General features: G+C 36.4%; 1 protein-coding gene across 2 annotated transcripts in view; it reads right to left on the bottom strand.

Annotated features, from left to right (window-relative positions):
• Nucleotides 1-14,840, bottom strand: part of RELN (reelin) — a 548,072-nt gene that overhangs the window by 91,678 nt on the left and 441,554 nt on the right. For both annotated transcript variants that reach the window (XM_020984542.2, XM_020984544.2), the window contains exons 32-38: nucleotides 11,959-12,117; nucleotides 11,547-11,735; nucleotides 10,554-10,827; nucleotides 8,206-8,346; nucleotides 7,918-8,095; nucleotides 2,134-2,218; nucleotides 905-1,087 (exon numbers count right to left, since the gene is read on the bottom strand). In XM_020984542.2, coding sequence (XP_020840201.1) covers nucleotides 905-1,087; nucleotides 2,134-2,218; nucleotides 7,918-8,095; nucleotides 8,206-8,346; nucleotides 10,554-10,827; nucleotides 11,547-11,735; nucleotides 11,959-12,117 — 1,209 coding nt within the window. The remainder of the gene's footprint in view (nucleotides 1-904; nucleotides 1,088-2,133; nucleotides 2,219-7,917; nucleotides 8,096-8,205; nucleotides 8,347-10,553; nucleotides 10,828-11,546; nucleotides 11,736-11,958; nucleotides 12,118-14,840) is intronic.

Genomic DNA, 14,840 nt, shown 5'->3' with positions numbered 1-14,840 from the left:
TTCTTGGTTTCCTTTATAATCCTGTGCATTGTATCCATTCAAAGATGTTATTCTGACAACTGATCCATAGACTTCACCAAATTGCCAAAGGGGTCCATGACACAAAAAAAGGTTAAGTATCCTAGACCTTCTTCTATATGCAGTGTAATTTTTTTAAATGCTTGTTTTAATTCTTCTAGACTCATTTGTTATAAAAGTTACATGAAGAGATTCCATTTTATAGATGATACTCCAATACTTTCTTTACCATTCTGGACTATTTACCTTTCTAGAAGCCTGTGTAATAAAATTGTGTTTTTGTAATTTGACGGCAATGAAAAAAGTGAAATGCTTTAGAAATGGACAATAGAAGCAAAGCAGGAAAATACCATCAATTTGCAGGAGCATTTTAAACCACCGTTTCAAACCTGCATTAAACTGTATTTCTTTCAGTGACATCTCAGTGAAGAAAGAATACTAAATAGAATGTGATTTAAAACAGGCAACTGAAACACTTAGCCTCAGTACTTTCTATTCTGTCAAACTATGTGCCTACAATATTGTTCCATCTTTTGAATAACACTCTACACTTTGAAAAAAATACTCATATATACATGTACATAATTATTTCAGCAAAAATTGATATAAGTGAACAGTGCTAAGAAGTAGCATTTTACTGCAATTGAAGTCCATATTTTGGAACATGTCTCTATGTTCTTCCTTGGCATTTATCATAGCCATATTCATCTCATGAAGGGAAACCAAAGCTTTTGAAACGATGAATTAGAGTAGTGACAAGGTATTATATTTGAAAATCCAAATCACCTCAGCCATACTAAAGAGTTAATGATCTGTGCACAAAACATCCTCATTTAGTTTGAAGCTTGAATCCTCATGATCATAGGGAAAGAAGTGTATATTTTACCATTATTGTAGGGCTGCCAGAGCCGGAAACGTGTGGCATTGGTTTGTGCTGTGTATGGCAGAGGAACGTTTATAAAGAGGACATTGGTTGTTTGTGTGAAGTAAAACTCATCCATTAAGTGCCAAATGATGCCCCCACTGATGGAGTACTGTAATAAAATGGAGTGAGATCTCTCTGGGGTACCTAGAATGAAGAGAACACACACATTAATATGTCACAGAAGAGGAGAAGTGGCATAGACTAAGCTAATTTTTTTGCACCAATGCAAGAAATCTCCCCTCTGCGCCAGCAACACATACACATTTGAACGCCAAGACAATCCTTCAGATTCTTGGTAGGTAAGCTTCTGTTTATGAATCAGGTATCCTAAATTACAGGCCAGAGGATACTCAAAGAGCAAGTAGGTACATGACCAAGAACACACAATAACCACACACAAAAGCTTACTTAAGCAAAAACAGACAAACAAAAAACCCAATGTCTTTTGGCTCATTCATTGGAAAAACAGCAACCATTTTCACAAAATTTACCCAAATCCTGTTATACAGAAAGGTATTCCCATAACTCATGTAATTTAGAGCTAGAAGGAACTTTAGAGGTCTAGTCCGACTCCTTCATGTGCTGGACATAGAGCACTGTGGAAGGCACTGGGGAGATACAAAGTCTAGATAAAGTCTGATCCCTATCTTCCTAGAGCTATGGATGAGAAGGTTAAATGAAAAAGGAGCGTAATATTTCACAAGGCCTAATTCATTCACATGAAAAATCAGAGTGTAAGAGGGGAGACTTTTGGAAAAGTCAGTAAAGAATTTATTTAAAATAGCTTAAGAATTACTGTCCAAGATACATTTTAAAGTAAAGTTACAAATTCTTCAAAATAGAAAGCGTCAATGGAAAAGCATATGGAAATGATGGCAAAATTAGCTACAGTAGAGTTAGAATTATCATTATAGTTAATAAGATCATTCAAAAAAAACTACATTTGATCCACATTTGGCAGAGGAGGAACATATTATATGCTAAGAGTAATTGATAACTAAATTGACATCTAAAATTAATGTTAAAATAATCAATTAACATTTGTGAATACTTAGAAATTAATGTCAAATCTTCACCTTAAATATGCTGTATTTGCTGCAAATCCTTCATTCTTACTGGGGGTAGGAACTGTTTAATGGGCAGTTTTTTAGGGGAGGATATAAAGACATGGTTCCAGCTGTGTAGCTTACCTTTTGCAATAAATCTAAGTGAAAACTGGACATATAAGCTCTTAGAACAATCTAGGTCTCTGGAAATGAGCATCCTTAGTCCTTCCTGAAAACAGAAACATATAGGATAAATAAGTCACTTTCTATACTACTTTCCTGAAAGTTGGTTTACTTAAAGGTATACTAAGAAGGTCCTGAAAAGATCAAGAATTCCCAGACATGCAGTGAATTACAAATTCCATAAATATTTATTTCAATCATTTTATCTGCATAAGTGGGACTTTTTGGGGGGCCTACAAAACTCTTCTCATAAGGGCTAATATTTCCTTTTACTCAAAATAAATCTATCATCTCAAGGAAAAACCACCTACTTGCTATGAATTTCAAAAAGCAATGCAAAAATGGTAGCCTTAAATATCTTTAACATAGAGCTAATAATAGTACCCACCTCAAAGGGCTGCTTTGAGCATTAAGTGAATTAATGATATATATGAAGTGCTTTGCAAACCTTAAGGCACTATCTCAGAGCTACTATTATTATTTGCAGGAATATTTAAGCATAAACTCTTTTTAACATAGCTAGATGGGAAAGGAGTAACATGCTAAAAGAAGGGAAATGTGCCAAGGACCTCAGCTGGATGCCTGAAGCTACTGGGTAACTTTTTTTTCCCAGGGTTCCAAGAATTCCTATAAGCTAAGTACTGTGCTTTAGCTCATTCAGACAACCCCTGCGGCATGCATTCTGGCTGATGAATAAACCCCTACACTTCTTCAAGTTAAATAAGGCATAATTAAGGTTAAATTCTTATGCCTGGGCTTCAGTAATTCATGCAGGGAAGTTTTGGACTGCCAGAAAGAGATTAAATTAGCTCTAGTAATTTTTCAGCTAATTTACTATTTTTGGTTACCTGGGCCTGACAGTCCTAAAGGTTGATATCTTCTCAGGTCCATGGGATAGTTGTGACAACTGACAAACTGTATTCTGCTATACAAAGTTCTTATGATGGGAGTTACATAATTATATAATCCTTATATAGGAACTAAAATTCTTTATTCTTTCTGATCTATAGTTTTCTAGCCACAACTTTTGCACCAAGAGGCTATTTAGTGGCTTAGGCTAAAGGAATATTTGAGTATGTTTCTGCTAGCCATTAAACGAATACTTTCTGCTAACATATCTGCAAACTGGTAACGTTAGTGGAAGGCATGGCATATCACTGCTTTAAGAATATGTAGCCTTGGGTTTTATGAGATAGGTGGACAATATAGCAGTGGATAGAGGGCTGGACATGGAATTAGCAAGACTTCTGTTCAAATCTGACTCTGACACTTAATAGTTGTGTGACCCTGGTCAAGTCACTTAGTCTCTGCCTAAGTTTCCTCAACTATAAAACTGCAGTAATAAAAGCACCTACCTTGTGGGGTTGTTATGAGGATCAAATGAGATAATATTCACAAAGTGCCTGGCAAATAATCTGCACTTACTAAAAGCTTGTTCCCTTCTTATCTTCTCTAGATAAATTAAGTGTTTATTAAGTGCTTACTACCTGCCAGGCACAATGCTATGTGCTAGAGATACAAATACTAGCAAACGAGATAATCCTGAGGTGCTCTCTTCATGGTTACTTGTTGTCTCTCTTCCAGTTTCATGTACCAAGATTCTCAGAATAATCTAGCTTAGCGGAGTGTCATGCCAAGTTTTCTGCATGTTTCTTGTTATTTCATGAGGCAGAACTATTCATAATCTTTCATTATTCTTTCCTGTAAGGGACTTCATGAACTTTCTTCCTAAACTCATGTCCTTAGTGGTTTCTGGCCTTGGAGCTGCTTTAATCACAGGCAATATCTTCTTAACTTTATCTTTCTAATTTGGTTTTGATTTTCATCTTTGCTATAAGTAATGACAGATTGTAGATAACCTTAAGGGCTGGTAGGTGGCAGAATGGATAGGGTGCTAACCCTAGAGTCAGGAAAACTCATCTTCCTGAGTTCAAACCTGGTCTCAGACAGTAGCTGTGCAAGTCACTTAACTGTGTTTGCCTCAGTTTCCTCAATTATAAAATGAGTTGGAGAAGGAAATGGCAAACCACCCCAATATCTTTGACAAGAAAACCCAAAATTGGGTCATGAAGAGTTGGACTAAAATAAATGAACAACATTAACAAGCACCTTAGAAGTGTCATTTTGGGTTTTTGTTTCTCTAGCACCTAGCACAGTGCCTAACAAATAGTAGATGCTAAATAAAACACTATTTATTGATTGATTTAACTCTTCACAGACTGATTTTAAACTGACTCATAATAGTAGCTATTTTCAGTCAGAATACAGCTTCATTTTTACATGTGATATTGTTCAGTACTCACTGTACCTAGAGTATTCTGACTCTAGTATTCAAAAAATGTAATTTACTTTGACATATCAAGCACTTCTCAATAAATATCTAACTCCATAGTACTTTGTTTCGTTTTTTAAAAAGTTAAGCAAAACAATCTACTGTGGTGATTGTGACTGAAGGTATATGCAACTTGCCATTTTTGTAGCTTATTATTTAACAACAGAATATAAGAATATATTTTAACTTCTGTTATTTGGAATCACTGTCCATTGTGTTTGCCTTGAATTGGGTTGCCTTTTATTGTTGCTTTCCTTCCCGTTATTGTAGTAATTATGTAGATTGTTCTTTTGTTTCTCCTTTCTTTTCTCTGCATCAGTTCATATTAGTCTTTTCAAGTTTCTCTGAATTCTTCCTATTCAATATTCCTTGAAGCATAATAACATTGTCTTTTTTCAAATTTTTTTTTTACCATTTTTGCCAATGTGAGATATCTCAAAATTGTTTTAGTTTGCATTTATTTTGTAATTAGTAATATAAAACATTTTTTTATGTGGTTGTAGATAACAGAATTTTTTCTCTTGAAAACTATTCATATCTTTGACCACTTCTCTGTTGAGAGAGTGAAATGACCCTTAGTCACATAGATTTATATTAATTCTGTATGTATTTTGGACATCAGGCTTTTACCACATCTGTCTCTTTAAAGAAAGTATTCCTAAGGTAGAGGTTTATAGATCCTGAGTAATCCACAAGATAATGACCTTTTTCATTTCCTGATCCTGAGCCATTCAAACCTAAGTGTTTTTTTTTTAACTTTTGAATTTTTTGTTTTTGCCTTTTGCCCTCCTTTGTTTAGAAGTCACAGAAGATCAGGGTAGATCTTGACTCAGTTTGGAGGATCTTGTTAAGTTCTTCATAGAATTTCTCTGCTTCTCAGCTAGTGCATAAGCTGAAATGAACCTCATTGTGATTTCTTTGCTTTTGCTCCTTTTGAGTACTGCAGGGTGAGATGACATGTGCCATGAAATGACATTTATTACTATCTTGGGGTACATGTTAAAACTAATTCTGCCAACTCCTTTATTCACTGCTTTAAGGAGCACCTGACTTTCCATTTACAGCTTCTTTATACCTTTTTGGTTTAATTTGTAGTGAGAATGTCAGTGTAGAGGTGGTTCAATTACTCTTACAGTACACCCGCTTTTTTAAAAATAGACACAGATTTCACATTAGATAACAGCAGTTGAGTTAATGTTTATAGATCTGTGTGATTCTTACTACCCAATATCCCCTTTATCTACCTCTCCTGCACTGTCCCTGAGGAATTAAAAGAAGATGACATAAGACTAACGAGTGTTTTCTATTTTTGTCCGTATCCAAAGTTGTCCTGGCCCCAAGTTAATCAACCAACTAGTAGCCAACTTTCTGGTTGTTAGCTAGGCTATTCCTCAGAAGACAGAGCCTATGGTTGGGCTGTTAGAACCTATCAAAACTTATGTTCACTGGCCACAGTCTTTAGGAACCAACAGTTACCTCCACTTCTTGATAAGGCATCAGATTAGAACTTACATTTTGGTAGCTATTATATCTTGGCTTTTATAATATATTTGGTTATGTCTAATTAATATGATGCTGTCATTGGTAACACAATTGCCAGTTATCACATGGAACACTGTGATTTGCTTTATAAGCATCCATTTTATGGGGCAGTTTTGGAGAATTAATTTTGTAAAAAATTAGGGACTTACTATGCTAGAGAAAGAACCTTCCTTGTACTTAAGTACAGTATATTATATCACATATTTACTTAAAGTAGAATTAGAGGGTCATAGATGGAGAGCAAGAAGGGACCTTAGAGGTCATAATTTTATGATAAGGAACTGAAGTCCAGAGAAGTTAAGTGACTTGCCCAGAGTCACACAGCTAGTGACTGTTATGTGTCTGAGGTTGGATTTGAACTCAGGTCCTCCTGACTCCAGGGCCAGTGCTCAATCTACTGCGCCACCTAGCTGCCCCCAATTCTTTCATTCTTAAAGAATACATTAAAAATATACATTTCCATGTCTACCTATGGAATATATGGAGACCACCCTTGGAGCCCTCACCAAATCCTACAAAGCTGATAACATAATTTATATGGAAAATGCTTGGTTGTTCTCGTACAGGGATAGCTGAACAGAAAACGTATAGAGGTTTGTCTGTCTTCACTTTGGTTTTTAAAAAAGTGAAGAGATTCAGGATCTTGATAAAAACAGAAGCTTTCACTTCTGTTTTCTTGTCAATTTCTTCACAAAGAAGAATCAGGAAGGGCTCAGTAAAGATGTTAATTAAAAGCTTTGTTAGCAAGACTGAAAATATAACAGCAGTTTTCACTTTTAAACACATCTTTCTCTCCTACTTGGCCCTAGGGATTTTTACACCCCAGGGCGTCAAACATGTTTCTTTCTCATCATTAAACACCTTGGAAGAATTCTGGATGCAAACAAGGATTATTATAGGCATGTACTTCTTATAATTGAAAAAGTTCTAGGGTGTCTAATTTTCTAAGTTGTAGGTGTTAATCATCTAAGGTAGTGTAGATTTTGGAAATTTTTTTTTTAAAGATTTCATTTGCACAACTAGATTAATAGCTTTCCACATGCTGAGAGGTAGCAGATACAGCAAGGGTTCAAGGAAGCAGTCTTACCGGGCTGACAAAAGTACCTCACACAAATATAACACAGTAATCAGACAGCTTTGTTGAAACACATACATATATACGATTTTAAAATTTCATGGAACATGGCTTAGATATTTGATTTTCATTCATTCCTGAAATAACAACAAAAACAGTAATAATTCTGGCATTTACATAGTGCTTTAAGGTTTGCAAAGCATTTTACAAATACCACAGCTTATCCTCACCACAACTCTGGGACCCCTATTATCCTCATTTTATAGATGAGGAAACTAAGGAAAACAAAGGTTAAGTGACTGGCCCAGGGTCACACAGCTAGTAAGTTTCTAAGGCTGGATTTGAACTCATTTCTTCTTGACCTGAAACTTCCTTCCTAAAATGAACTACAAGATGTTGCACTCTAGGACAATTCTTCTCTTCCAAATAAGCAAACAAATAAAATAAAAGCCACAGAACTTTCACAAGAAAATAGTTTGTACTATAAATTAAATATATGATCACATGTAAAATGTTATATCCCAGGAGATAGTCTAGATTAAAAAACAAAAATATATTCTTTTTCTTCAGTGGAGAATGTGAAAGCTCTGATAGCTAAAAGCAGAGAAAAGTATCATGTTTAAGTCCTTATGAAAAATGAATGTGCTTAACACAAAGGAAAACATGGCCCAGGGCAGAAGAGGATAATAAAGTGAAAAGTAATGCACATCATAATTAAAAAACACATTCTTTTGAATGGAGAAGGAAAAAGTCATAATTAAAAATATTAAAATTCATAGCCAGAATCTTATCTGACCCCTTTGAAGATAAGCGAAGTTCCAGATTTAATGGTTTCCCCATTTAGGTTTCCTCTCTCTGCACCATACACTGCAGGCCAAAGATCTGGATGTAAATTACCATTGAAGTCATCTTTAAGAACCGAGGGCAAGGAAGCAATAGGAACACAGTAAGGCCCACCGAAGCCCCTATCACACCTAAGGGAAAAAATGATTAGGAAAAAGCATTATTGCTGAGGAAAAGTAAACACTAAGATGACTCAATCTGGCTTTTGCAGTAGGAAGAAAACATCTTTTTGACTACTTACACACAGTGTCCCAACTCACAGATTCCATGTCCTGAGCACATCCAAGGACACCCAGTTGCTAATACAACGTTATCAATAGCCCAGGAATCAGCACCAGGTGTATAGTTTGACTGAATCCATCTGAACCTTGTCCTGGGAGAGCTAGGCAAAGAAGAGTGGTCATTCAGCCTTATGAAAGTCATATTCAATAGAAAAATGATTTTAATATAGTTCTCTCTTTAACTTGCTACTTTCTCTAGTTTTAATTGTACTGATCAAAAGTAAGTTCCTTAAGAATTGGCAGATTTTTTTTTCTATATTTCATCATAGCTATGTCAAATGAAATGCGAAGGAAAGATTTCAGTCACTTCATTTAGTCTTTACCGGAAACACATGCAAGTATTCCTGTGAGATAGGAAAAGACCAGGGATGGAACTACTGTAAAAGAATACAGACCATCCTCTTAATTATTAATAATCCAGAAGTTTATTTGCAAGTTGGATGTTTAGAACTCACAAGATATTTCCCCAGAGAAACAATGTTGTAAGATGCAGGTTCCCAGAGCAGTCCTCAAAAAGTTATTTAACTCAAAATGTGCTTATAGTATGGTGCTAATGAAATATAGTTTCCCTGTTGTTTACATTGGAAGGGTATGGGAAAACAGATATTTTCTCTTTTAAAACTTCTACCCAAGCACAAGAAGTTTAGTTTCTCTCCCATGTGATTATCCTTAAAATGTAGATGGTACAGTGCTAGATGGCAGTTAGCTGGTGCAGTGATAGAATGCTGGGCCTGGAGTCAAATCTGGCCTCAGACACTCCCTAGCACTGGATACTCTGACTTTCCATGCAGTCTAAGATTGTTGTTTGTTATTCCTAATCAGAGGTGCTGGATAAAGGGGCTGTGGTTCCAACTTTAAATAATTTATCTACAATCATGGGATTGTAGGATTATAAATTTAGAGCGGCAACAGACCTTAGAGGCCACTGAGTCTACCCCCCTACATTTATAGATGAAGAACTGAATCTCAGACAGGTGAACAGACTTGTCCAATGTCACAAAGATAGTATATGATGAAGTATATGGACCTAGGTCCTCTGACTCAAAATCCTTAGTCCTGTCCACTATGCCATGTTTGGGAACTAGAGAAGTAGAAAAGGAAAAAATCCTGAGCTGAGAGTCAGCAGACCTGGGTTCTAGCCCTTCCTTTGCTAACAAGTAATTGTATGTTTCTGAGAAAGTCACTTCATCACTCTAGGTTTCATTTTCCTCATGAGTAAAGTGAAGTGGTTGGAAGAGACAATCTGTAAGATTTCTTCCAACTATGGGATTCTATGGGACGGGTTTTGATTTGATGTCATGCTGAAGATCAGATTGTTTCAATGCTGACACAGAAATAAGAAACCCATGATTCTTGATGTTATGAAATCATCTTGCCAGCAGGAGCAAATACGACCTGCCATTATGGACAGAGGCATTATTTCCTATGCTGTGATCACTTTCAGGTTTGTTAGTACTACCAGACGAAATGCTAGGTTAAGTGAAAAGTTCTCTTTGATATAATATGAGAGCATGACATTTCATTTAAATCTTATACTACTTATCAGGGTCATTGTTAACATCTTTGGCCTTGTTAACATTTCAGCCTTATACTATGGATGAAATCAGGAAAGATTACACATTTAATAATAAAAGGCTCGGTTTTGCCCATCCATTTCTGCAACTTGACTGATGCACCTGTAATCTACCACCATCCTAAACCAAAAGGTGCCCAGTGATATATATTCTGGGAATAGGTACAAGTAGCCAGAAACAATATCATTAGCTATGGATAGTTGGTTAGTCAGTAAGCATTTATTAAGCACCTGCTATATGCCGGGAACTGTGCTAAGTGATCAGTAGCAATTTAGAATATATGTGAGGAGAGAAAAAAAGAGTCAGCCTTTAAGAAGTGGTATCAGAGAGACTAAAAGAGATTAAGTCTGTTTTCCCCTACATTGTGTTTTACTAAGTATGAGAGAGATATAAGTTAAGTGTCAGCCTGGGATGGGGGCAATACTCATTTGCATCTTTGCTTTTGACTATAACTTGGCATTAAAAGGAATGTTCAGTCTGCAGTCATCCTTGTCAACAGGAAGGCTTAAGGAAGTGGAATTTTCCAAATCCTTTAGTTGATTGCATTACATTTAAATCCATTTAGTAATGCTATCTAAAGTGCTGTACTCCCCTTCGGTCCCGACCCACTGAGCATATTCCACATGTAATTATCAAGAAAGATTCATAGATTTCCCCAGGGGGTCACTTTTTTTTTCCAAATTAGATGAGTGCAGCTTATAGTTCTGACATGTAGCCAACATGATAATTCTCACATGGTAGACAATGGAAGGTAGACCGTGACTCGCTTCCAATTCTGGAATCTTTCCGAGGTGTAAATTGAACTTTCCGTGTAATGCAGACAACCAATAGTTGGAGGAACACACTCTTCAGTGACAAGATGCCAGTCTCTCCCATTGTTTAGGGAATACTGGAGTTGGACACTATGGGAGTCACTGAAAGGTTTGGTGCAGCCCATGCTCAGCTCAAACTGGAGAAAAGTAGAAGCCGTCACATGAAAATCCCAGGTCTCAGCATAGCGAGGTTTTCCTAAGAAATGAGATGGGAGAGGAAATAACATTTTTCACTTTGCTCATTGAAACTCTATGTTTGTAGCTAAATTTTTAGCTAGAAAAGAGAAAAATCCTCTTCTTAAGCATATCATATTTGTTTTGTTTTCCCCCTTCACATCAACTCATGTTTTATTTGTAATGCTAGGAACATAGTAGTATGAATTGCTAACTCAAAACACTTCACTTCCAGGATTATAGACAACAGAAGGCTTCAAATTAGTAAGTCTACAAATTAAAAATATGATGTCATCATAGAGTCGAAGGGGACAACATAGCACAGAGGAAATATCACTGGCCAAGGACCTGGATTCAAAGATCACCTTTGATGCTTACTATCTGAGTGACCTTTGGCAAGTAATTTAAAGTCTCAAGGCCTCAGTTTGCTCATCTGTAAAATAAAGAGGTTGCACTAAATGATCTCTAAAGTCCTCCTTTCCAGCTCTGGGTCTGTGATCTTATGATATTCGCTCTATATTTAAAAAAGACCTAGTCATGCCATTCCATTCTTGGTGAAAGACAAACAGCACAATGAGTGAGCTACTGTAATATCCAAACTATGTGAGGAGGCAGATATCTCTGGGTCTTAGAAATATACTTGCTCCAGGTGGTTAGGGAGAAAGATTTTTATTACATGATTTCCTTTTTAAAACCCATAAAGACATAGTTCCTGCGGTGAATCCCATATCCTCCCTTTACCTATGCTTTCACTGAATGTCAGAGCAGTATCCATAGAGAGACAGTCAATATCTACTTGACCTCCTTGAATTCTGTACCAATTGGCTTGTAAATCTATTGAACCATCAAATTTATCCTTAAAACCGGTTTGAGAGCTGTCATTCATTCCTATAAGCACATCATCCAAGGCCCACTGTGCTGAGTGCTTTCCTGAAATCAGATAAAAATGGACAGTTAGTAGAATGCCATTGCATGGCATTATTTAATATAGCGCATAAATATGGAGACTGTCTTGAACTGACCCAGAAATAATACATGATTCTTGATATTATTAGGTCACCTTTCCTGCAAGATCGAGTACAACTTGCCATTACTGATAGATATAAACTCTTAGATGAAAGGCCAATCCAACTTTTGGTGCATTGTAGCTTACCGTGTTGGGGTTGCCACCATCGAAAAGCTGTTGCAGATGTCTTGGCCTCCCGTGGCAAATCTATGGAAATGATCTGTGGTTCTAGAAAAGACATGAAGTCTAGCTCTCGAAGTAAATGCCATAGTATTCCATTATCATTTGAATATTGAACTACAAGTCCTGGATTAAAGAAGATAGATAAATCCAGTTAGTTGGATGCTCACCCGGCCGCCACTCTACATCAGATCATTGTCTGGAAATTTTCTTTTGCTTGGACTTTTGGTCCTAATTGGTTTCTTTGCCTCTTGTTCCTCCCATTGCTAATCCATCCCTCTGTACAAAGATGTCAAAATAATATTGACTATACCACTTCAGTGGCTCCCCATAACTTTGTTCTAACCAAACATTTGTAAAATCAAAAACGGATTTAATTCTATTCTGCTAAGACTTCATCAAGCTACACTTAATATTCCCTTTCACAGTTTACCTTAATTTCTACTATAATACTTTACAGCCTCATTTCACTCAATCTATAGTCTAGCAAAATGATTACTCATGCATCACATTGCATTTTATGTTTCTGTGCATTGGCTCAAGTTGCCCTCCCATCTTTAGAATTCATTCTCTCTTAATCTCTGCTTTTTCAGAATCTCTGTCTTCTTTAAAACACCACTTCCTCCATAAAGCCTTCCCTGGTCTTCTCAGTTATTAGTGTTTTTTTCCTCTTTAAATTTTCCTAGAGGATTTTGATTTTTGTTTTGCCCTCATTCTATTTTCCTTTTTTATTATACTTGTCTACATACATGTTATAATTCCACAAAAGAAAGTAAACTTCTTCACAAAATAATCTAAGGTTATTATATTGTGTATGTTTTGATATGGACAACCATAATGCTCCCTTGGTACCCTCATGATAGAAAAAAGAGAAGCAAATCTCTGGCATGTTGGGTTGGAAACCTATGGAAGGGAGTGGACAAGAGTGGCACAGGATGGGGAAGACTTAGATGGGTTGTGATCAGCATCATTGGAGGGAACTTCTAATCTATGGGATCACAGATCCATTTAGGTAATTGAGTACTATTGCCTCTTGGGAAAAGTAATACGATAAATGTTTCTACACTAAATGGTTAGAAATTTATTTCCAGAAATATCTGTATTTTAAAAAGAATCTGAGGTCCTTTTCAGCTCCATATCTGTGATCCTAAGTATGATATACAGGGAGAGATTAATGATGAATATAAATTAGTATGTCATTCACACAGAAATTTCACATATCAGCTGGGGAGATCTTTTCGGGCAGATGACCCTCCTACTACCCCTTGAATCAAATCACAAAGATAACCATCTACTCTGCCTATATGCAAAGCTGTTACTTCAAATTTACAACTTTGTCTCTAAGGGAAATTTGGAATTCTGAAGTTCCTTCTGAATCCTTAAAATCAGAGTACATTACATCAAGGATCTGTGATTGGATCAAAGTGTGTACTCTCTCATCTGACACTACAGTCTTGTAGTCCATCTATAACTCAGAAGATACGTCTTTGGGAATTGCTGTGGACTAAAAAGCTGATCCTCCTGTGATCCAGCTGATGATGAGCATGGCTGAATTTAGCAGACTCTGATGACACACTGCAATCTATCTCTAGTCCTATATAACTAGACTAAAGTGTTCTAAGTATACTGTAATTAAGAAATTGACAACCTATATAGAACATATATGATAGTGCTGTGTGAACCTGGGCATTTAGTCCACCAAAACAAAACAAACACAGTCATGCTGCCTGACAGAGAGTTTACTATAATATGTACTTAGGAACCATCAATACTACTTGGAGGACTGAATGACAAGGTGTTGCCTTATGAGGTGGCATGTCTTGGGAGAAAGAGTATGGTACTGGCAGTCAGGAAACTTGATAACCTGGGTTCTAGACTTGGCCCTGCAATTTTTAAGCTACTTGATTTTTAAAAATATATCATTTAACCAACCCATACTTGAATTTCCTCACCTGTAAACTGAAAATAATAGATTAATAATTAAAATAAAATAAAATGAAATTGTAATAAATTATCAGTGTGTTTTCATCTAGTACATTCTAAGAACACACCAATGGCATATCAGATGATTGCTATGGCAAAGTATATTTTTATGTCGTGGTTGGTATTTTGGATTGTATCTGCAATTTCACTGACATAGGAAAATCTGTTTACTATGGCAGATAGGCACTTGCTCTGCAACTATGGCTCTTTTGATTGACCATATCACCCTGCCTCTCTCTTTTGTGCTTATCATGAAAGAAAAAACAATCTCTTTATACATGAATTGGTGCTAGGAAGAATAGCTAGGGTACTAATACTTATAAGCCTGAGGAGAATTAAACTTGGATTCATTAAAAACTTGAGGCAAGCATCATCATCAAATTCATGAAAGAGATAAAGATAACCTCAAGAATGCTCAAATAGGTAAGGAATATGATTGCTCTACTTCTAGAGTTATGACATTGACAGTATTCTCAAGGATAAAGTGAAAATCACATGTCAGAAGTTCATGTTCTGAGGGTCAGAACCAGGATGAAACACACAGAAAAGCAGAGGGGAATCTGACTTCTATTCTTTATCCATCAGATCAAGGAAACATACTTGGGTTGGGCTACTTAGCAAAAACAAGATCATAATCTTGGCTCAGTCTATTTCTTTTTGGCTTTCAGGAGTTATGGCAGGTAGGTTGAGAGTTATCAATTCTTCTTCCTCCTCCTCCTCCTTCTCTGTCCTCCTTTCCTCTTTATGTTTTTTTTCTTTTTTTGGTAAGACTTAGCCTCCACATCTCACTGAGGCTGGAAGTACAGACCTGATCCCACCCTGATTGGCATGGGAGCTTTGACCTGCTCCATTTTTGATCTGGGATG

The sequence above is a fragment of the Phascolarctos cinereus genome, unplaced genomic scaffold (genome assembly GCF_003287225.1).
Source record: "Phascolarctos cinereus isolate Bilbo 61053 unplaced genomic scaffold, phaCin_HiC Scaffold_1;HRSCAF=81, whole genome shotgun sequence".
Lineage (NCBI taxonomy): Eukaryota > Metazoa > Chordata > Mammalia > Diprotodontia > Phascolarctidae > Phascolarctos > Phascolarctos cinereus.
Note: the sequence above shows the minus strand (reverse complement) of the source record. Positions and strands in the feature narration are given on the sequence as shown.